Source organism: Hemitrygon akajei, chromosome 18 (genome assembly GCF_048418815.1).
Source record: "Hemitrygon akajei chromosome 18, sHemAka1.3, whole genome shotgun sequence".
Lineage (NCBI taxonomy): Eukaryota > Metazoa > Chordata > Chondrichthyes > Myliobatiformes > Dasyatidae > Hemitrygon > Hemitrygon akajei.
The window spans coordinates 26,323,971-26,348,814 of NC_133141.1; the positions used below are offsets into that span (position 1 = coordinate 26,323,971).

The window sequence follows — 24,844 nt, forward strand, 5'->3', positions numbered from 1 at the left end:
ACAGAGCACTTAGAAGATGATGAATCAGAATCAGGTTTATTATCACTCACATATGTCATGAAATTTGTTGTTTTGCAGCAGCAGTATTTTACATAAAAATTACTATAAATTACAATTATTTTATATATATAAATAAAAGAGATAAATAAGTAGTGCATGAAGAATAATCCTCTTGAAACTAATCAATAAGCTCCAAGACCTTGTTCATCATGGCTGATTTATTATACCTCTCAACCGCATTCTCCTGCCTTCTCCTGTAACCTTTGATACCCTTACTAATCAAGAACCTATCAACAGTCACTTTAAATTAGTAAGGTTTATTACATATGAAACCTCCTGGTTTCCTTGGCTGCGTAAGTCTAGGGAAGACAACCTGCGGCCCCACCAAACTAATGAGATTGTGGCGCCCTCCCACCCAAACCTCGGTTTGTGTGGATGATGTGTCATTTGCGACCCTGTTACAAATTAGTGTCACAAAATAACAGACAGTACACCACATACATTTAAAAGATTATATTTATGAATCTTAATTTGACTAAGAGGTTAGTAAAGAAAAGAATTTAAAAAAAGAAAAGGGCCCATTTTAATGTGCACAAGTTGGAGCTCAAAGTTTCTCCATAGTTACCGATCCTCAATTGATCTTGCCCCTGAATTTGTTGAATCACGGTTCCACTCCGGGTCGAATCCTACGACCTCTTTTCTCCAGCACCTTCCCTCTTCATCCCCTCTCGAACAAAATCCCCAAGAACAACCTTGGTGTCCCTCACCAGAGAAACCTCCCCTGGCACACATTTCTCCTCATCTCTTATCATCAACAGTAACCCAAACACGCTGAAAACAGAACAGACTGCTCGTACAGAACTGCTAAATGAAATACATACAGCACAACAGTAAAAAATATGAACCAGGGCATTACACGTATATCATATTGGTATGTTTACTAATCTAATTATATCAGTAAAATTTCCCAAGATGCTTTACGCAGAGTGAAAGTCTGCAGAGATATATTATGAAAGATGAGAAGAGGTTTCGGTCAGACAGACAGACAGACAGACATACTTTATTGATCCTGAGGGAAATTGTGTTTTGTTACAGCCGCACCAACCAAGAATAGTGTAGAAATATAGCAATATAAAACCATAAGCCATAACCAGAGGGAAAAGATTTAAATAGGACTTGAGGGAGAGACTTTCCATGCAGAGAGGGGTGGGTATGTGGAACAAGTTACGAAAGGAAATAGTAGAGGGTGTACAATTACAACACATTTAAACAGCATTTTGACAGGTACATGGATAGGAATAGTTTAGAGGAATATGAGTCAAACACAGACAAATGGGATTAGCATAAATAAACATATTGGTCAGCATGAATGAGTTGGGCTGAAGGCCTGTTTCCATGCTGTGCTACTCTATCAATCTATGAAAGAGCCTGACTGGTACATTTTAATAAGTATTTTAAAGGAGGGCGAGCTGGGGAGGAAGTATCCAGAGAACAGGACTACAACTCAAGAAGGCATAGCTGGTGGAACAATACATTTGGGGATGATGAGCAATACACACAAAACGCTGGAGGAACTCAGCAGGCTAGGCAGCATCTATGAAAAAAAAGTACAGTCAACGTATCAGGTCGAAACCCTTTGACTGTACTCTTTTCCATAGATGCTGCCTGGCCTGCTGAGTTCCTCCAGCATTTTGTGTGTGTTGCTTTGGATTTCCAGCAACTGCAGATTTTCTCGTTTGTGATTTGGGGCTGATGGTCAGGCCAAAGCAGACTACAGGGAGGGGGAAGGGTGGGGGATTTGAAAATAAGAACATAGAATAGCTATCTCCCCTTCACCATTTTCTTGGCGACTTGAAATGTATATGTGCGTGGCTGGGAGGGAGGAATTGGTTTTGTTCCTTCTGGAATGTCTGGTTCATCTGCGATGTCATAGACCTGAAATATTAACTGTTTCTTTCCCCCACAGGGGTCACCTGGCCTGCTGAGTAATTCTAGTATGACTGGTTTGATTTTTGAAGATAACTGCTTCACTCTCTCAATATTTAGTTTGAGGATACTCTGTTATTGAATGTTGGTCAAATCGTCTGATAATATCGAGACAGCAGAGGAATCAAATGGTGATGGGTGAGGTATAGTTCAGTGACAGTATTTTTGGATGATGAGGTAACGTGAAGATAACTAATAGGAGGACCAAGAATAAATCAAGGAACACCAAGGGCAACCATGCAGGAACAGAAAGAGAAGTCTTAACGTGATTGCTTATGAACTATGAGATAGATAAGAAGGAACCAAATAAAGGCAAATCTGTGGACCTAGTGGGTTTGCATTTTCAAAGCATTCAAAAAAGTGCCACATGAAAATTACTGCATAAGGTAAAAGCTGATAGTTTTGGGGATAAAGCATTAGCAACTTGACTGCTCTTCACAAACCCTGACATCTACCAGCAAGAAGCACAAGGGCAGCAGGCACATGGGAACGTCAAGACCTGCAGGTTCCCCTCCAAGTCTCACACCACCCTGACTTGGAAGTCTAACACCATTCCTTCATTGTTGCTGGGTCTGAGTCATGGAACACCCTCCTCAACAGCCCCTCACCAGAAGAACTACAAGGAGGTGGCTCACCTCCACCTCCTCAAGGGTAATTAGCAATGGGTAATAATGTCTGGGTTATCAGAATTAACCACATCCTGCAAAAAAAAGATACATAATTAACAAAAAACATAAGGCTGGGACAAATAGGTTATTTTGGTCATTATAATTTGTAACAAGTGTGTACAGGGCAACCAAGGAGGGGCAGCACCTCTGCTTAAGGGGCTTGTCTTGTCCATTCTGTGGCAGTTCACTCACCTTTGGTACCCAGCAGGCATTCATTCCTCACTTTTGGCTACAAATAGTTGTTTGCATGTGACAGCGGCAATATCCCGGTATGCTGCTTCAACAGGTGGGCTAAACCAGGTGAGAGTAGTTGGTGGCCAGTGAAAATAGGGGCTTGCCTGTTCCAGCATGGGATGTCAGCTCCAGCAGACTGGCAGATGAGATCAACAATGAGATCCAATCACCAGGAAAGCGGTTCTACAATACTTTGTGACGAGTGATGGGCGTGACCAAGCACAGAAGAAATCATGGTCATCCACTGCAAACAAGGAAGACTCCAGTTGTGATGACTCCTCATACCACTGGACCTGGATGTCTGAGATCAAGAGAGAGCGGAACTGCCCCAGTGCAATGGTTTTTCCACTTTAAAAACTCTCCCGCACATGTTTCACCATCATTATCAAATCAATCTGTAAGAGAGTGTCAGAGAGATCAATAGCAGGGCCTCAAATATTATATAAATTACTTAGATGACGAGACCAAACATATTTGTTCCTATTCTGCTTGATGATACAGAGCTGGATGGATATAAGGAGTCTGCAAATGTTTAGATGATTGAATAAAACTACGGGCCATGAAGTCTAATATGAGGAAATGTGAGGTTATCCGCTTTAGGACAAGAAAACAGGAAAGAGGAATATTATTTAAAATACTGCAAGTTTATTAATTGCTGGTGTTCAGGTAGAGCTTGTGCACTTGTGTAAGAAACACAGAGCTAGTTTGCAGGCATAACAAATAATTGGGAATGCTTTTGAAATGATGGTCTTTATTGGCCTTTTCTATACTCTATCTGAGCCACAACTTTACAAGGTTTTGATGAGACCACACCTGGAGTTTTGGGCCTTTTATTTAATGAGACACATTCTTGCCTTGGAGATAGTTCAGAGAAGGTTCATAAATGACTACATGTGTTAAGGGGCTACCTTATGAGAAAAGATTAAACAGATTTTGCCTGTACTCTCTGGAGTTCAGAAAATTAAGAGTTAATTCTCATTGAAACACAAATGATTCTGCAGGAGCTTGAAAGGATGATGGTAGCTGAGTGTAACTGAATTAGTAATCCTAAAGTCTGAATGAGAGATAGTGATTCAAATCCCATAGCAGCTGGAGTATTTGAATTTTCAATTTAATAAAATGCTGCTACTAATAAACCTTGTGTCAGTAATAAAGTTACAGCACAGATACAAGCCCTGTAGCACTCTGAGTCCATACTGACCATTTACACTGATCCTACATTGATCCCACAGTCTCATCAACTTCATCATTCTACCACTGATCTACTCACTGGGTACAACTTACAGTGGGAAATTAACCTACCAACCCACACATGCTTGGGATGTGAGAAGAAAGTTGGATCACCAAGGGGAAACTCACACGGTCACAGGGAGAACGTGCAAATTCCACACAGACCATACCCAAGGTCAGGATCAAACCTGGGTCTCTGGAGCTGTGAGACAGTGTCTTCACTAGCTGCACTGTTGTTGTGCCCTTAATGTTGACCGTAGACTTCCCAGATGTTGATGAAAATCCCAGCTAGTCCACTAACTGACTTTAGGAAAGAAAGTCTGCCCTTATGTTCATCTTGAACTACCTGATGGGGCTATTGACTGAAATAGTCTTTCTTGGCCGGTCAAGAATGGCATGTTGGTGTGTAAGCTGATCTGCTGCAGTTCTCCATCTTCCTCCTCACTATTCTCTTCTTCAATGGATGTGAGTGCTTCTTCAAGGTAATACTAAGACATCAAACATAGAACACTACAGCCATGGAGGAGGCCCTTTGGCCCTGAGAGTTTGTGCTGACATTAATGACAACTCAAACTATTCCAACTTAACTGCACAGGGTCTATACCCCTTCATTATCAACCTGTTCTGTGTCTGTCTAAATGCCTCCTAAATGTTGCTATTGTATCTGCTTCCACCACGTCCCCTGGAAGTGTGTTCCAGACACTACCTATGTAAAAAGCTTGCTTTAGAAAACTCCTTTAAACTTTCCCCTCTCAGCTTCAACCAATTCTCTCTATATTTGACATTTCCACCTATAGAAAATGGCTTTGACTGTCTACTCTATCTATGCTTCTTATAATTTTATAAACTTCTCTCAGGTCTCCCTCAGCTTCTGCCACTCCAGAGAAAACAATCCAAGTTTGTCCAACCTCTCTGTATAGCTAATACTCTATAATCAGGTAACATCCCGATGAACCTCTTCTGCACCCTCTCCAGATTCTCCACATCCTTCTGTAATGGGGTGACTAGAACTGAAGTTTTATACAGTTGCAATGCCTTAAAACCAATCGCTTCAGGCAGATAGGGGTTTGTCAGTCATGGTTGGCAGCTCATCCAGAGCTCCGATCTCAAATGCCGCTGCCTTGTGGCTACACCAGCTCAAGGCTTCGGGAGTAAACCCCAAGGAAAAATCCAGAGCTGGAGTCATAAGGCAGTCCTACATTGAGTTCAATGCTGACTGGCAACTGCTGCGATGCTGCTGGTGCCAAACTGTATCAGTCTCTGCCGTTCCTTTGCATTCATCAGCTGCGTGGAGAGGGGGAGCTTGCTACATGGGCTTGCTCTCCATATTGTACTACTCAGGCTTGAGCATCTACATCCATGGTCAACCCTGACCAATGGAGGCCTCACTCACTCACTGAAGAATGACAATAAACAATCTTGAATCTTGTACCATTCGTTGGTACATTTGTTGGGTCTACTCTGCCAGTGCAAAGGACATACACAGAGCTGATGTTGGAAGAAGCTGAGACATCTTGCTTCATTTGCCAGGCTATTGCTTCACTCACATGTGGAACAAATCCCTAGATTTTTTTTGCATATCCACAAAGATTAATGGGGATGTTGCAGAGAGGACTGGGATGAGTGCACCTTTGTTGCGCCTAAATCTGAAGTCAAAAATCAAGCATACAAGTTTGATTCAGTTCCATGTGTATTATTTTTGTCATCAGAATTTGATAAAATTGCTTGTTGTGAGACCTAATCTCTCACCATCACAATATGTATTTCTTGGGCAACAGACACAAAATGCTGGAGGGACTCAGCAAGTCAGGCAGCATCTATGGAAGGGAATAAATAGTCAAGATTTTGGGCTGAGACCCTTCATCAGGACTGAAAGGAAGGGGGCAGCAGCCAGAATCTAAATTGGATGATCTCCCACTTCCACAAAATGCACTCTTTATCAGAGATTTGTCTGCTCAAGACAGCCTTTGTCCTTTCCTAGCTTAATGTTATGGGCAAACTTTCAAATGTTTCATCCATGTCAGTAATATACATATATCATGAAATCCACCCACCAATCAGAAAATGACTCCCCACTCATCTTCATCCAATTAGTTACCGGCATGTGTTACCTCCAAATGTATGTGTCCTAATGTTAGCAAATAAATGTCTTCTGGAAGGCAAGATCAACAATGTCCAATGCCTGGAAGGGCAGTATCATAGGATGATGTTGACACAGATTTCTGATGAAGGGTCTTTGACCTGAAGTATTAATATTGTTTCTCTCTCCATAGATGCTCCTGATTTTTAATGATCCTAACCTAGTCGCCATGCCATGAGATTCCTTAGAAGAAAACTAACTAGGCTGCAACATAGAACACAGAATAGTACAATACAAAAACAGGGCCTTTGGCTCATGATATTGTGTTGAGCTTATGAAGCTAATGACCCCTAATTAAACTATCTTCTTCCGCCTGCATACAGTCCATATCTTTACATTCCCTGCATATTCATATGCTTCTATCATATCTGCCTCCACCACTAACTTTGGCACCTACTAGTCTTTGTGTAAAAAACCTCCCCCACACATCTCCATTGAACTTTCCCCCTCTCACCTTAAATGCATGCCTTCTAGTATTGGACATTTTGACTCTGGAAGAAAGATACCAGCTGTCTACTATATCTATGCCTCTCATAATTTTATAATGCTCTGTTAGTTTTCCCCTTAGCCTCCGCTGCTCATGAGTAAGCAACCCAGTTTGTCCAAACTCTTTGGGCACATGCCTTCTAATCCAGCCAACATTCTTTAGCACCCTCTCCAAAGCCTCCACATCCTTCCTATAATGAGGGAACCAGAATTGAATGCAATACACTAAATGGGGCCTAACCAGACTTGCTACTCTGCCTTTAATAAGTATATCTTTTATGCTGAATAATACAGAATTAATCAATATCCTGAAAAGGCTCCAATCAAAATTTGAAGTACACCCAAATTTTTTCCTTGAAACTTATTTTCAATGATCACTGATGCTCAAAACTTAAGACCCACAATGCACGAACATATCTTTAATTTCATTTCTTCAATACTGAGATGATCACTTCCTCCTTAAGTAGACTGTTGCACCAGGTTAAAGTTCAAAGTACATTTATTATCAAAGTATGTATACCATATACAACCTTGAGATTCATCTGCTTACAGGCAACCACAAAACAAAGAAACCATATAGAACCCATTAAAAAAGACCATCAAACACCCAATGTGCAAAATGAACAAATCGTGCAAACAACAAAAAAAATATCATTCAGAGCTAAAGTTCATGACAGTGATTCCACGGACACAAAGTGAGTGATCAAGTCAAGTCAAGTCAAGTCACTTTTATTGTCATTTCGACCATAACTGCTGGTACAGTACATAGTAAAAATGAGACAGTGTTTTTCAGGACCATGGTGTTACATGACACAGTACAGAAACTAGACTGAACTACGTAAAAAAACAACACAGAGAAAAATACACTAGACTACAGACCTACACAGGACTGCATAAAGTGTACAAAAACAGTGCAGGCATTATAATAAACAGGACAATAGGGCAAGGTGACAGTCCAGGCTTCGGGTATTGAGGAGTCTGATAGCTTGGGGGAAGAAACTGTTACATAGTCTGGTTGTGAGAGCCCGAATGCTTCGGAGCCTTTTCCCAGACGGCAGGAGGGAGAAGAGATTGTATGAGGGGTGCATTACAGCCAGTCCAGGAGCCTGTTGGTTGCAGGCCACAGCCTCAATTCAGCACAGCAACAAATAAACCTTGCTGAGCAGCGAGCTGAACACCAACTGACCCGATGTTTAAGCTGGCCAAACTTCAGCTTACTTCTTGCTCTTGGACCTGGACCTTGCCTCTTCAATATGCTCTTGGGCCCAGGCCCCGCTGCCTCGATTTGGCCTGTAGTCAACCTTCCAATCTGGTCCAGGTTTAAATCAGTCAAACATTGGCTCGTTCCTCAGTCTGGGGCCAGAGCCGTGCCACCTCACTCTGCTTCAGATCTGGTGCTTTGAATCAGCTCTGAGTCCACTCCAGCAATGGCCTAGCATTGGGTCGTTCCTCGCTCTTGTGCCTGGGACCCACTGCTTTTACTTGGCATGTACATGCCTTGCCACAGTCATCATGCACCTTCGAAACTTCAGTTCACACCACAAAAATACCAGATTATACAGGCAGTTCAAAAGCTCAACTCCGGAAGGGAATTTACAGACTATTGATTGAAGTGATTGTTTTCCAGAAAAAAAAAGTGTGATTAATAGAGTAGTTAGTAGTTTTGTTTGCTGTCAGTAAGATGTTGCTGTGTTTCCCCAACACCATCTTAAACCGGGCTTCGCTCAACAGTTCCATGGTCATTATTATTAATCTGAATTTAACAATTGAAAGCTAATTTCCAACAATAAAAACCAATCATAAAGAGCAGTATCAACAACGTGGTCTCTTCTATAATGAAGACAGATTGGATGATGCTGTAAGTAAGATTTTCATTGCACCTGTGCATATGACAATAAACTTGACTTTGACTGCTTTGCGGTATACCTATGTTCAATCTGCAGGAGTGACCCCAACTTCTGCATTGCCTGCCTCATTACCTCTCCATCTCAGTCTGTATGTTACAAAGAGGCATATCAAAATTTTCAGTAACAGCACCTCATCTTCCACCTGGACATAATGCAGCTTTTTGGATTCAACATTGAATTCTCTAACTCTATGCAGCCTGCTCTCATTGTCTGTATCAGAATTGGCCATTTCTATCAGTAATATTGGATCAGTTTTCTCTCCATCATGCAAACTAGCTTCCCCTGCATTGATTCCTTCTACACTTCCTATTGCTTTGGAAAAGCAACTAACATCATCAAGGACCCTTACCACCCCGGTCATTCCCTCTTCTCTCATATCCTAACAGATATAAGGTACAAACACCTGAAAACACATGCAACCAGGCTCAAAGACGATTTCTATCCCACTGTTATAAGACTCTTGAATGGACCTCTCATATGCTAAAGATGAAACCTTGATTTCTCAATCTACCTCAACCTGGCCCTTGTACTTTATTGGTCTACCTGCACTTCACTTTCTCTTAACGACATTCTGCACACTGTTTAACCTTTTGCTTCCTTGAGTAACTTATGTATGTCATAATCTATCTGGATGGCACACAAATAAAAGCCTTTCAAGACATATGACAATAATTTATCAGTACCAATCACAATTAAAGCCTGGCCTGCTGGCTATGTCCCACGCCCCTGCATTCAGCAAAGCACACTGAGATAGGAGTGTAATCTGATTGCTACTGTCTACATTTACCCATTTAGTCTCACCCAGTCACAGATATTGTCTAATTGTCTACCCCATCTTCTCTGCAACTTAAAACTAACTTGTTTCCTCTCTGTCCCAGTTTTGATGAACGGTCTCTGACCTGAAACAGTAACTTTTTTTCTCTCTTCACAGATACTGCTTAGTGTTTGCAGCATAGTTCATCCTTATTTCGGATTTCCAGCACCTCCCGTTCTCTTGATTTTCCTATAGCCAGTTCATCAATCAGGTTGCTAGGAAACCATCTAATCCCTCCCTCTCACTGCTGGCCAATGAAAACGCGTAGTTGGCGGAAGCGGGGAGTTGGCATCGCTAGGGAGCGGGCTGGTCTGTGGGTTCGGGTTGTGCTCGCAGATATCTCACACCTCCCTCCGTTCTTGGGTAGTAGGAGTACACTCCTGGGGGTTTTATCTACTGCGTCGGCCACTCGGCTAACACTGACAGAGGTGTCGATGGGAGGGTCTCAGAGCGCGACGCTTCACGGCAACAGGACCAAAGGATTCCACGTCCTCCGGGTACGTAGGGTCACCGGAGCGGGGCGGGTGGGGACGTCGGCTGAAGAGCAACCGGACCGGGGCGAGACCTCCTTAAATCGTCTAGCTTCTTCACAGCGATTTGTCTCCGGATGGATGTGGACGGGACAGTCATTGCTCCCTGGACAGTGTGGCTGCACACAGGACCAACCACCCCCTCCCCACCCATTACCTCAAAATTGGGGTTTAACCGTTATTTAATGACGTCTCCTTTACACGAAGAATAATTCTGAAGGGATATCTCTCCCGATTGTGGGCTTTACCGAAGCTCTGTTTGGAGTCGGTCGGGGGTGATGTTGAGGAAATGATTAATGTGGCTTGTAATGAATGATGTGAATGCCATATCAAGTTATTCGTTTCTTGAGGTCTAAGTGAAGAAGGAAATGACAAGGGTTCCACTTGTTTTTAATCCGAGGTTCTGGAAATTTCCATGTGGTATCGATGTGTGCCTATAATGTAAAATTATCAAATTTGTCAAATATACCTTCTCTATACATGTAATGCTAATATCTGTCTAATGTCTGTCATTTACCCTATGATGTTTGCCTTTTAACCATCTCAAGTAATGGTCTTGCCTTTTGCTCTGCCTTCACTTACCGGTAGTTTTTTCAGTTGAATAAAGGTGCCGTGTGATGTTACTGCCAGATTACACATACGTTCCCAGCTCATAATGAGTACAGAGTGGAATTTCTTGGTTGACTTTGACTGTGTTATATTGGCAGTAGTTTAGAAGAGTGCAAATGCAGCTGAATAACTACATATAGATTAATTTAAAATGCCTCTTAATTTTAGCCAAAAAAGATGAAAATGTAGTGATGTGGCGATATCAATACAAGTGTGCCCTGCAGGTGTCCCAATTCCAAATGTATATCAAAGACATGAAATGAAAAATGCTTTTCTTTTCCCTTTTTAATCCAAAATGTATTGGAGCTATAAACATGTCATATAATCATAATGCAGTGGGGGGGGGGGAAGGGGGTCATGCAGCTCATCCCAACTACTTGAGATTGTCTAATTAGTCTAACACCTTTGGCATTAACTGAAGTTCTTTCAAATACATCCCAGAATAGTACAACATGGAAGCCCAACTCATCCACAGAGTCTAGTTTTCCATATTAACCCCATCACCCAGCACTTGCTCCATAGTCATCTATGCCTAAGCAATACATGTGTTCATTTAAAGACTTTAAATGCTGTCAGTGAACCATCTTCAACCACTCTCAGGCAATGTATTCCAGTTACTGTGGTGAAGGAGGTCCCTCTCAAATCATCTCTAAATCTCTTTTCCCTTTACCTGAAACCTGTCCTCAAGCTTTCCTGCAATCTATCCTTTGTAACTATTTTATGTGCCTTAGGCATGTAGCCTCTTAATCTATTTTGCTCCAGGGAAAACAGACCTAGCCTCTCCAGTCTCTCCTCATACCTGAACTGCTGCATCCCAGATAACATCCTGGTGAATGTCCTGTGCATCCAGCACAATCATTTCTTTCCTATACCTTCTTGCCCAGAACTGCAAACAGTACTCCAGCTGAGATCTGACAAAAGTTTTAAGTTGTAGCATAACCTTACTAATTCTGTATTCAGTGTTTTGACATACTAATGGAGATCAGTATCCCATATGTCTTCCTAATTACATTGACTACCTATGTTGCCACCTTCAATGATTTGTGGACTTGTGCTCTGTTCTTCTGTATTCCATAAGATCCCACCATTCATGGTGTATGTGCTAGCCTCAATGGTACTTGAAAAATGCATCTCCTCACGTTGGTCTGGATTAGACTCCCATGATTCATTTTTCAGCACATTTCATCCACATGTTAATATCTTTTTGCAGCATATATATCCAGCTTCTCTTTGAGAATTACAATTGAACCCACTTCAACCACCCATTTTTGTTCAGTTGTTTTCAAGACTCAAGTTTTGCTGGCTTGTTTGGCATTTATTGCCTATCCCTAATTTCCCTTGAGAGGGTGGGCAGAGCTGCTACCTTGAACTGTTGAGGTCGCTCTGGTGAAGGTATTCCCATAGTGCTATTGGGAAGGGATTTCCAGGATGATGAAAGATCAGGAATATATTTCCAAATCAGGTTGGAAGGATACTTGCCTCTATCCTTGGTGGCAGAGTCTGTGGGTTTGGGGGTTGTTGGGTGCAGTGTGGATGATATACACTGTCCTCTGGTGATGGATGTTAACCAAGTGGCTGATTTAACCTGCGGAGCTGAGTTGATTGAACATTGTTGAATCTAGGCAATTGGGAGTGTTCTGTTTTACTCTTGTGATTTAAGGATGGTGGATAGGCTTTGGTGACAGCCACTTGCTGTTCAATATCAGGCCTCTGACCTCTTAAATTTGTATCTGATCAGTGGATGCCCTTGAGATGTTGATGGTTGGAGACAAAGTGATAATCTATTGAATGTTAAGATGGGTGGATAAACTTTCTCATGCCTGTCATCAGACAGGATGAAGAGGTCAATACTCCCCAATGCCATTAGGCTTTACAATTCAAACGCCAGGACTTAAGAACTTTTAAAAAGCTATTATTAATGCTTTTTGAGATAGTGATTTAGATGCATATCATTTTTTTTTACTGAGTTAAGTATTGTATGTAATTAGTTTTGCTACAACAAGTGTATGGGACATTGGAAAAAAAGTTGAATTTCCCCATGGGGATGAATAAAGTATCTATCTATCTATCTATCTATCTATCTACAAACACCTAACAGTGTTGCTTGCCACTTATCTTGTGCCTGAATGTTGCTCCGGTCTTGCTGCATACAATTATGGGCTGTTTCATTTACTGAAGAGCTCTGGATAGAATTGAACACAATGCAAAAATTAACAAGCATAATCACTTCTGACTTTCGAAGTTCAAGTAAATTTATTATGCAAGTTCATACAGTATATGTCACCATGTACAACCCTGAGATTTGTTTTCTTGTGAGCTTACTCGGTAATTCCAAGAACCATAGTAGAATCAATGAAAGGCTGCACCCAGCAGGGTGGACAAACAGCCAATGTGCAAAAGATGGCAAACTGTGCAAGTACAAAAGAAAAATAATTAATAAATAAATGAGCAATAAATATCGAACATAAGATGAGGAGTCCTTGAAAGCAAGTCCATAGGTTGTGGGAACAGTTCAGTGATGGGCAAGTGAAGTTATCCCCTCTGGTTTAAGAGCCTAATGGTTGGGAGTAATAACTGTTCCTGAACCTGGTGTGAGAGTCCTGAGGCACCTTAACGGCAGCAGCGAGAAGAGAGCATGACCTGGGTGGTGGGGGTCTCTGATGATGGATGCTGCTTTCCTGTGACAGAGTTCCATGTAGATGTGTTCAGTAGAGGGGAGTGCTTTACCTGTGATGGATTGGGCTATATCCACTACTTTTTGGAGGATTTTCCATTCAAGGACATTGGTGGTCCCATATCAGACTGTGATGCAACTAGTCAATATACTCTCCACTACATGTCTATAGAGGTTTGTCAAAGTTTTAGATATCATGCTGAATCTTTGCAAACTTCTAAGGAAGTATGGGCACTGCCGTGCTTTCACTTGTGTGTTGGGCCCAGGACAGATCCTCTGAAATAATAACTGAGGAATTTAAAATTGTGGATTGGCTCATGGACCTCTGATTTCCTCTTTCTGAAGTTAATAATTAGCTCTTTGGTTTTGATGACATTGAGTGAGATGATGTCGTAGCACCATTCAGTCAGATTTTCAATCTTCCTCCTCTATGCTGATTCATCACCACCATTAATTTGGTTAACAACAGTGGTGTCATCAGCAAACTTAAATATGGCATTGGAGTTGAGTTTAGCCAGGCAGTCATATGTGTAAAACGAGTAGATCAGGGGGCCTAAGCGCACAGTCTTTTGGTGCACCTGTACTGATGAGGATTGTGGAGCAGCTGGTGTTTCCGATCCGAACTGACTGGGTCTGCAAGTGAGGAAATTAAGAATCCAATTGCACAAGGAGATATTGAGGCCAAGGTCTTGAGGCTTATTGATTAGTTTTGAAGGGATGATAGTATTGAATGCCGAGCTGTAATCAATGAAGAGCATCCTACTGAATGCACCTTCACTGTCCAGATGTTCCAGGGTTGAGTGAAGAGCCAATGAAATGGGATCTGCTGTGGACCTGTGGTGCCGGTAGGTGAAATGGAGCAGATCAAAGTCACTTCTCAGGCAGGAGTTGATATGTTTCATCATCAACCTCTCCAAACACTTCATCACAGTGGATGTAAGTGCTATTGGATCATAGTCATTGAGGCAGGTTACCACGTTCTTCTTAGACCTGATTGAGGCTTGCTTGAAGCAGGTGGGAACTTCAAACTGAGGTTAAAGATATCGGTGAGCTCTCCAGCCAGTTGATCAGCACAGGTCTTTTGTACTTGGCCAAGTACCTCATCTGGGCTGAATGCTTTCTGTGAGTTTACCCTCCTGAAAGATGAGTGACTCTCATGTCGCCCTCGGAAATTGAAATCACAGAGGCATCAGATTTCCTGCATATTTTGACGATCAAAGTGAGTATAGAAGGTATTAAACTAATCTAGAAGCAAAGCCCTGTTGTCACCTAAACCGCTTGATTTAACTTTGTAAGAGGTAATAGCATTTAAGACCTGCCACAGATGTCAAGTGTCCTTCATTGATTAAAGTTTAGTCTGGACTTGCCACTTCATCCATGAGATGACTTTCTGGAGATCATACTTTGGTCTTGTGTTTTTTTTACTTGATCGTCAGACCTGAATGTCTCTCTGATCTGGCCCTCAGCAGACTGTAGATCTCCTGGTTCATCCAGGACTTATGGTTGTGGAAGACTGGATTATTTTGTGGGGACGCACTCATTTATGACTTTTTTTAAATAAAATCTGTGAGAGCCATGGTGTATTCATTCAGAGCCACTGATGAGTCCTTGAACACAGCTCATTTCATCGACTTGAAACAATCCCATAGCCACTACTGAAACTCTCAAAACCATCTCATGAATAAATGGTTTTGTGGCCAAGTTTGCAGATGACACCAAGATAGGTGGAGGAGCAGGAAGTGTTGAGGAAATGGAAAGGTTGCAGAGAGACTTGGTCAGTTTAGGAGAGTGGGCAAAGAAATGGCAGATGAGATACAATGTTGAGAAATGTACAGTTGTACATTTTGGAAGAAGAAACAATTGGGCAGATTATTATTTAGATGGGGAGAAAATTCAAAAATCGGAAGTGCAAAGGGACATGGGGGTCCTAGTGCAGGATACCCTAAAGGTTAACCACCAGGTTGGATCGGCAGTAAGGAAAGCGAATGTTATGTTGGCATTCATTTCAAGAGGAATAGTGTATAAGAGTAAGGAGGTGTTGATGAGGCCTTGTCCAGGACAAGAGGTCACAGTCTTAGAATTAGAGGGTACCCATTTAAAACAGCTGAGGAAAAATTTTTTTAGCCAGATGGTCGTGGATTTATGGAATTCGTTGCCACATACAGCTGTGGAGGCCCAATCATTGAGGGTGTTTAAGGAGGAGATTGATAGGTATCTAATTAGTCAGGGTATCAAGGGATATATGGAAAAAGCCAGAAATTGGAACTAGATGGGAGAATAGTTTAGCTCATGGTGGAGTGGCCGATCAGACTCGCTGGGCCGAATGACCTACTTCTGCTCCTTTGTCTTGTGATCTCTTCATTGTCCTTGTCTCTAGAGCCTTGCTCCTTAGCTTCTGTCTGTATGCAGGTAGGAGAAGGACAGATTTCTGGGCATGGATTGGTAGGCATTCCTTATCGTAGTATAGCAGTGATGTAATGCGTTGGGACCTACGCTACAGGTCACATGCTGATGGAACTTGGTCATAGATTTCTTCAAACAGGCTTGTTTGAAAAAATCTATGCCCAATTACCATCAGCATGTAGCATAGTTGAAGTCCCCAACTATGATTTGAAATGCATGTAGTCATGTATCTCAAGTGCCTGATTACGGTTTTGTTGCGGAAGGAAGGTCACTGATAAAGCAGATGAGGATTGTTAGTCCCAGATTCTGTTCTGAGGGACACCTGCAGTGATGTCCTGGATCTGGGGTGATTGACCTCCAGTGACCACAGCCACAGTCTTTTGTGTGATGTATGACTCCAACCATTGAGCATCCATTGATTTCAACTTCCGGGCTTCTGGATGCACATTCAATTAAGTACAGCCTTAATGCTAAGATCTGTTATACAGTATTAAACTCTATTGGCTTGTATTGGAACAAGACTGATGGGGTCTGCAACTAAGAGTCAGTTTGGGTTTTGACAGGATTGTTGGTGAGCTAGTGAGTAATTCCTGTTTGATGGCACTGTCTTCTGTCACTTTGAGGCTGGGGAAGATGGGATGTGATGAGGAAATTTTGCTGAATTGAACTTGTATTGTTTTTGCACAGTTCATTTGTGATCATACTGATTCAATGTTTTTTTTTGGAGAAAAAAAGCTTTTTCTCTCATCTTGTCCCATGTTTGCCATAACAATGGCAGTTTATGAAGACAGCTGAGAAGAGCAACATCATGTTGCAATGAGACTGGGCCAGTTACCAAGCCCTTGCCAAAGTTGTCCATGTGCTAAAAATTCATCAAAAACTAATTTTAAAAAGTTAAATTCTATTAATGGAACTTCAATTTAATTATTTCTGTGTGTGACATTTTAGGTTTTCTATTTCCTCAGCAAAGGACGCTGAGCGTATTATAGCAATTGGAACCTTTTAACCTTTAGAAATGATGGAATAACTTTGCAAGCTGTACGCTGTGTTGTTGCTGGAGTAATTCTTGGTCTGAAGTGATTTATAATTGGGTCTTTGCTCCAAAAATTATTGACTTGTTAGGTATATGATTCTGCAGTGGTATAGTATTGAATCTTTATTTGCTCATACTTCCTTGCACATCCCTAAGATCTTGTGCCATGCCTTTTGAACCTCAGAGATGCAGAAGAATTATTGCTATCATGTTTCAATTGCCCTTCATGTTAATGGAGGATTTGTCTGGTAGTTCAAGTAGAGGTTGTGGACTGATTGCTTTGTAGTTTTCAATGAACATCAATGAGTTTTTGGTCCTCTTTGACTGGCCTCTTTTCCACCGGTACCACTGGTTGTCAACTCATTGCTTACTGCTGAGCATTATTGGTGCTGAATGCCCACTAGATTTCCTGTGTAAGTATTGCACTTCAAGAATAACTCATTTTGTGAAGTACTCTTGAAATATTTTAATTACTTCATTAAGTGCTGTAATTAAAATGCATTTAAATACATTCTGTTCACTTAGTTGGGGAACTGTGAAGGCTTCCTGTTGCCTGAACAATGAAGCTATTGTGCAGAACGGATAGGAACAGTATTATGTCAAATGGGCATAGAAACTGTATATAGTTTTTCAAGAGGATGTGTAACCTTTTATGAAACTCAAGAATTTAATCATAAATTAATATTATCTTTAATCATAAACTGGAGCTGTCAGTGGAATTCCAACGCTCTCCTGCATTGCAGTACATTCACACAAGGAGCAGTATTAGACTGGATGTGGAGTTTGACTTGATAACAGACTGGAGGTGGAGGGTTAAATTTATCAAAGCTGGTAAGTTTCTTTGTTTCCCAGTTGTCCTGAGATGAGAAACAACACACCCCAGGCTTAATGCCAAGTGGAATATTCCTGTGTGGATTTGATTTCCTCTTACTGGAAGATTGGGTGAGAAAAGAAAGTGCCTTTTATTCCAGAGTTTTCTCCCATACCCACCTTCCCCAAAATAGAATTGTGGTTCGAGGGCATCAGTGAACCCAGAAATGTTGAGTGTCTGAGGAAGCTGATGAGTAAAAAGTGTTCAGCTGATTTGTACTTCACACTCAATTGAGGTTGAATTGAAAGCTGAGACACATTTGTGCCTCTTGAGTGGCTATTTTAAAGATGGATGAGCCAGTTGTGGTTCAGCGGATAATAATTATCTGAGATTTAAAAAAAACAAATGGCGGAAACATTATGCTTAATGCTACCTCGGGCTGATTTTTTTTCCCTTTCAATCTTGCACTGGTGTCGTTAAGTTTAATTTGGACGTGTGTAAGATGCATAATTTATGTTAATTTAGCTAGTGTTAAATTAGTTTAAATTAATTGTCCTCTTGTAATATTCTATGCTATTGGTGCAAAAAGCTGATTTTCATTGCATTTACATCTTGTGTATGGATGCTTATGGCAACAAGAAGCTTGCATTTGAACACTCAGTAATTGGACAGCATCTTCAAAAGAAATATTTTCTTACAGAAACATCTGCATGATGCTAAGCTAGGGCATAACATCAGTAATGTTACCTGGGGTCATCAGATGTTTTGGGTGTCTCAACATCATACATCCTCGCCCAGGCGACCCAATAGGGGTTGATCAGACCCCGGCCTGTGCCCTAGCAGCAACCCACGGATCTGCCCTCTTTATCCAGAGCCATCTTGATGCTTTCTTTGCTGCATCTGTGGTGGTAGAAATGACTCTCCTTCTTCATTCTCCCGTGATTCCAAGTGCAGTGTATACTTTGCAGAGCGACTGGCCTGCAAAGCCACGACACCTGACCTCCACGGGCCAACACTTTGCTCTCCAGCCTCTTCTTTGGCAGTTGTTCTTCAGATCCTCTTTTCCGCTTGTAGGCCTCCTCCATGTGTTCTTCCCACAGCACGGTAAGCTCAAGCATAAGAATTCATATGAAGGGTGTTTGATCTGGAATGCTAACTCATTCTGTCTGACCTCAGTGTTTTCAACATTTTTGTTTCAGATTTTCTGCGTCCATAGTTTGTTCATTTTCAATTGCTCATCTCCTAATCTAGAACGACATTTCTTGAAACACTGTTAAGTGGACGAGACTCTCAATGATAATCACAGAAAAGACATTGTCACTATCTTGCTGCACCTTTGACTTGTCTTTCCTTTATTGCAGCAATGACTACATTTCAAAAAAAAGGGCTTTCATTGTTTGTAAAGTGCTTCCTGAAGCAGAGATTACAAAAGGTGCTATACAAATACAAGAATGATTTGCTTTCCAGATTTTTTGCCACTTTCCTGTCCTGAAGAAAGAGGATTGTTTCTCCACTAATATAGTAGGAGACATTTTGTTGCACAGAAGTGAGCAATCAGCTGTGCCTAAGGGCTGACCAGGGAAATGTGGGCTTTTCATCCTTGAAAAGGGTGATTGTGATATGCAATGGTCCTTTTGTATTTGTTTGATACCTCATCCGGTTTTAGGTTAGTAACATTTTGCATCTGCTGGCCTGCTTTTACGTTTGGATTAGAGAACCAGTAGGCATGCTGGGTGCTCCTTTTATACAGATTTTGAAAGAGTAAAGGCTTGGGATTGGCTCTACACATTTGCATAACCTAAAACAGTATCACTTATCTCAATAGCTATGCTTTAGAGGCACATTATCCTTTGCATGAGCCCCAATTTAATTACTGTAAATTTTGTGACACTGGAATGATGGCAATCTGTGTGTGTGTGTGTGTATGTGTATATATGTGTATGTATATATATGTATGTATGTATATATGTGTGTGTGTGTGTATATATATGTATGTATATATATGTATACATATGTATGTATATATGTGTGTGTGTATATGTGTGTATATTATATAAATAAAACAATTGTCATTCAGGAGTATTTATCTGTTCAACATTTTTATGTGGGTTACTCTGCCAAGTGACAAAAAATACACTACAGCATTTTTGTAACTCCCCTTTTATAAAAATCTTTGTGGTATCAAATTGGGCTGAGAATTGCTATTTTAGTTTGTGTACAGTGGCATCTATTCTCAAAGCCTGCACATGTTTACAATTGTGTACAGTTCTGGTCACCGAATTATAGGAAAGATATCAATTGTGTACAGTTCTGGTCACTGAATTATAGGAAAGATATCAATAAATTAGAGAGAGTGCAGAGACGATTTACTAGGATGTTACCTGGGTTTCAGCACTTAAGTTACAGAGAAAGGTTGAACAAGTTAGGTCTCTATTCATTGGAGCGTAGAAGGTTGAGGGGGGATTTGATCGAGGTATTTAAAATGTTGAGAGGGATAGATAGAGTTGACGTGAATAGGCTGTTTCCATTGAGAGTAGGGGAGATTCAAACGAGAGGACATGATTTGAGAGTTAGGGGGCAAAAGTTTAAGGGAAACATGAGGAGGTATTTCTTTACTCAGAGAGTGATAGCTGTGTGGAATGAGCTTCCTGTAGAAGTAGTAGAGGCCAGTTCAGTTGTGTCATTTAAGGTAAAATTGGATAGGTATATGGACAGGAAAGGAGTGGAGGGTTATGGGCTGAGTGCGGGTAGGTGGGACTAGGTGAGATTAAGAGTTCGGCACGGACTAGGAGGGCCGGAATGGCCTGTTTCCATGCTGTGATTGTTATATGGTTATATGTTTATGCTGGTGAGGAGTTTGGGTTGGGAGGTGCTGCTGTTAGACTTGGGAGAATTTTCTTGTCAATATTGATCACACATTAAGGGACAAAGAATTTATCAGTACAGTAATAGTGTATGGTAAACCTTTGTCACTTTCAAATTAAGTGGATTTGTGAAGCATAGATTCTACTATAGAGTAGGTGTAGCATTGAAGGAATCTTGGATCACTGAACCATTTTGATCTAGTTACAGAAAGAACTGCACTTGGTGGTCAGTGTAAATTTTCAACACTTGCACTTTTCCAATCTGTTACAATGCTTGATGATTTTTGAGAACAATGCTCTATTATTTGGCAATGTCTGTTTAAAGGTGGGGTTTCAGACGCATAATTAAAGATGTATTTGCCAATTCCTGTAGATTTTGGGCTTTGCTATACCAACAAGGATTCCTTCCAATGTTTAAGCCATTGCACCTGGCTCCATCTTTGGACTAAAGCAGCAAGCAATGTATGTGCATTCATCAGATCATCTTTTGATTAATTTGTTATATCCACTTTCATGGGCTTGGAGGAAGGTTGATTGTCTTGTTCAATGACTGGTTGCTAAAATTCAAATGGATAAAGCCTTCTGTGATCTTTGATTTCAATTTTCATGCAGATGTGATAACAGTGCTGGGAAAAGATCCATTTGCCAATTATCCCAGGGCAATTTATCTTTGTTTTGGTGACATTGGAAAATGTGTGAGTTTGCCAGCCTGCCAATATTCAATTTTCACTTGTTCTCTGATCTATTGTGTATTTTGTCTTTCAACTTTTGCCACTGTTTTTAAAATAATTGATATACTATAATCTCCATTATACCAAGCTGAATTTCTGCTGGCTACTTACCTTCAGATGGCGTTCAGGAAACAAGTCTAATGGGTGTCTCTCTTGAAAAATGGATTACACAGACCTTGTATGTAGCTCCTTGCACAACACAGAGAGATGGTAAGAAGTCCAACACCCAGATATACCCTGTATTCTCCCATGAACAAGAACATATATTTTTTTTGGAGAACTGTTGGTTTGCACTGCACTCTGTTGTCTTGCGTCATTTTTTTTATAATAGTACCCAAGAGAGCAACCCCATCAGACTGATTCTCCGTCTAGTTTTCCTGTATCCCCGCAACTCGCTTGCATGTCTTTAAGCACCCCTTTTCCACTTACCAGGGCTAGGAGGTAAGCATGGCATGTGGGAGGAAGCCAGAGTACTTGATGGAATTCTCATAGTCGCAGGAAGAGTGTGCAAACCTTAACACACATAGCAACTAGTGTCAGGACCGAACCTGGGTAGCTGCAGATCAGAGGTCACAGCATTAACTGCTGCACTACCATACCATGTTATTTTTTTTTAAAGAATGTGAACTAGATCCTGGAATTAGGTCATCCAGCTTGTTGAGCCTTTCGGTAAGATCATGACTGATTCTGTGATTTGTCCAACTAATTTTTCGATCTAGGTCTTGTATATACCCTGTATCCACGGTACTCTGAGGTAGAAAGTTACAAAGATTACAATCCATGCTTTAAAAAAAATTCTTGCCTTGATCCTAATTTGCTAGCCATATTTTGAGACTGTCCTGCCTTACTTTGAACTGCCTGGTTAGAGAAAATGGCCTCTGTCTACCTACTCAGTCACCTTCAGAATTTTCTTGATGAAATTGGCAGCTACTCCAATTCAGTGAGAATTTTCTGAAGTGTTGTTATCTCAATATTAGTTAGGTAACTCTTGATAACTTTTGGTCTATGCTCAGAAACTTGGTCTTGTGTGAGTGTTGGAATCTGCTGTCCATTTGAGGCCTGCTTGAGTTGCTTTAATGCTCTGTTTAGTGAGATGCTGCATTTCTTCTTTTGCACCTTCTTGTTAACTTGGGGCAGTGCAACTAAAAACAAGGAATTGGAGCATTAGCAGCAATGAATTTCCTAGTTTTCAGTTATTGGATAGGCTTATAGGCAAGTAGCTGAATTGAAGTGTTTATGAAGGCAGAGATACTTCTGTAATAGATATGGTCTTACCTGAAGCACAAGACTTAGAAGCAGAATGAGGCCACTCAGCCCATTGAGTCTGCTCTGCCATTCCATTGCAGTTGATTTATTATCTCTCTCAAAGCCATTCTCCTGCCTTCTCCCTGTAACCTATGACGCACCAACTGATCAAGAACCTATCATCCTCTGTTTTCACTATACCCGATGATTTGGCCTCCACAGCCATCTGTGGTAATGAATTCCACAGATTCGCTACACACTGGCAAAAGAAATTCCTCCTCATTTCAGTTCTAAATGGATATCCCTATTCAGAGGCTCTGCCTCTAGTCTTAGACTCCCCACTATAGGAAACATCCTCTCCATGTCTACTCTATCCAGGCCTTTCAATATTCAATAAAAAATGTACTGCTGCTGAAGCTGTAAAGATTTAGAACTGATCAGTCTTTAAAATGTTAATTTTGTTTGAACAGGTACAGGAGAACTCCCCGGGATACTGGGCTGGGCTGGAACCATTCTTTGATTTTATCATTTCAGCTGGTGACAAGAGGCTGGTGAGTTTGTTCCTGATATTTCTGCATCCATTTGGTGGTTAATGCTTGAGCATTTTTGCCTCTTTGATCAGCGGATTTTTCTAGCAACAATCAACATAAGGGGGGAGTCTATATTTGAAGTCTTGTTGTACCCTTTCTGAGGAATAATTATTGCTTTCAGTTGCAGATTTCTGCTTCTGTGCAATTCCCTGCTGTAGTTTTGTCCATTCACTTTATCATTGCTCAAATGAGGTGACATTTTATATGGATTATTGCAACCTTCCTGATATGTCTCCAAAATAAGTGGCACTGTACTTCACATCGTCAAGCCCCTCTGATTTTACTTAACTCAGCTTGCAGCACTGATCTTGTGGCTCTTGCCTCATAACTGTGTCGCTGCCTGCTATAACCCCTCAATCCACCTTGAAAACCTCTGACACAAATAAATGCTAAAATCAGAATCGGTGTCAGATTTAATATCACCAGCATATGTTGTGAAATTTGGTAACTTTACAACAGTAGTACAATGAAATTCATGATAAATGTAGAGGGGAAAAAACTGAGTTGCATTAAGTATATATGTCTATTAAATATTTAAGTTAAAATAAGTAGTGCAAAAGAAACCAGAAATTAAAAAAAAAGTAGTGAGGTTTTATGCATGGGTTCAGTGTCCATTAGAAATCGGATAGCAGAAGGAAAGGAGCTGTTCCTGAATTGTTGATTGTGTGCCTTCAGGCTTCTGTATCTCCCTTCTGAAGGTAACAATGGTGGGGGTCCTTAATGATGGACGTCCCCTTCCGAAGGCACTGCTCCTTGAAGATGTCTTGGATACTATGTGGGCTAGTATCCATGATGGAGCTGAGTAATTTTACAAGTTTCTGCTACTTCAGTCTTGTGTAGACTCAGCCCAAAATGTCGACTGTGCTCTTTTTCATAGATGCTGCCTGGCCTGCTGAGTTCCTCCAGCACTTTTGTGTGTTGCCTGGATTTCCAGCATCTGCAGATTTTTCTCTTGTTTGTGAATGGTTGTATCATGAGCAAATTTAGATGCTTTTTGAGCTATGCCTAGCCACACAGTCATGGGCGTAGAGGGAATAGAGCAGTGGGCTAAGCACACATCCCTGAGGAGCACCAGAGTTAATTGTCAGCGAGGTGGAGATTTTATTTCCAATCCACACAGACTGTAGTCATCCAGTTGGGAAGCTGAGGATCCAGTTGCAGAGGAGATACAGAGGCCTAGGTTCTGTAGCTTTTTGATCAGGACTGTAGGCATGATGGTGATAAGTGCAGAGTTTTGGTCAATAAACAGCATCCTGACATAGATATTTGCATTATCCTGGTGATGCAAGACTGTGTGGAGAGCCACTGAGACATGGTGTCTGCTGTGGACCTATTATGGTGAAAGGCAAATTGAGGTGGATCCAGATTATTTGATTTGGTCAGGCAGTAGTACTGTATTTGGATCTTTTGCACTGTTACTGGTAAATTGCCTTTTCGTCATTTATGGAGAGGATGGAATGGGAGGGTAAGGATCCCTTTAGGGCTCCTGAGTACCATTTTTTAAAAACAAATGGACAGAGTACTCAACCTATCAGGTTTTGGGGAAGGAAGAGGGGAGGATGACAGAGAAGGTGTGCTGAGTGTTAGCTGGCTTGTAGCTGAGGGAAAATTAGGAGTTACCTCAATGTTATCTGTGTGGTTGGGGTAAGGGATGAAAGATACTTGATTGGTACTACTGACTACTAGCAACACCCATTAGCACTTTTCCTTGCAGACTGTAAAACAAAGGAAGTATTCATTCTTGTTTCTTTTCCATTTCAATAGGCCAGCACTGTAAAATAATCAAATGGTTCAGTGCAGTTTTGCATATCTTGGCTGTCAAAATCTCACCACCTAATTTGTGAGGCTTCTGATACAAAATCTGGCTTTATGGGTCCAAATTTCCCACG

General features: G+C 41.2%; 1 protein-coding gene across 4 annotated transcripts in view; it reads left to right on the top strand.

Annotated features, from left to right (window-relative positions):
* Nucleotides 1-9,745: 9,745 nt before the first annotated feature.
* The window catches only part of LOC140741215 (Golgi reassembly-stacking protein 2-like), a 65,322-nt gene continuing 50,223 nt past the window's right edge, over nucleotides 9,746-24,844 (top strand). For all 4 annotated transcript variants that reach the window (XM_073071155.1, XM_073071154.1, XM_073071157.1 and 1 more), the window contains exons 1-2: nucleotides 9,746-9,962; nucleotides 22,836-22,916. In XM_073071155.1, coding sequence (XP_072927256.1) covers nucleotides 9,900-9,962; nucleotides 22,836-22,916 — 144 coding nt within the window. In that variant the 5' untranslated portion in view covers nucleotides 9,746-9,899. The remainder of the gene's footprint in view (nucleotides 9,963-22,835; nucleotides 22,917-24,844) is intronic.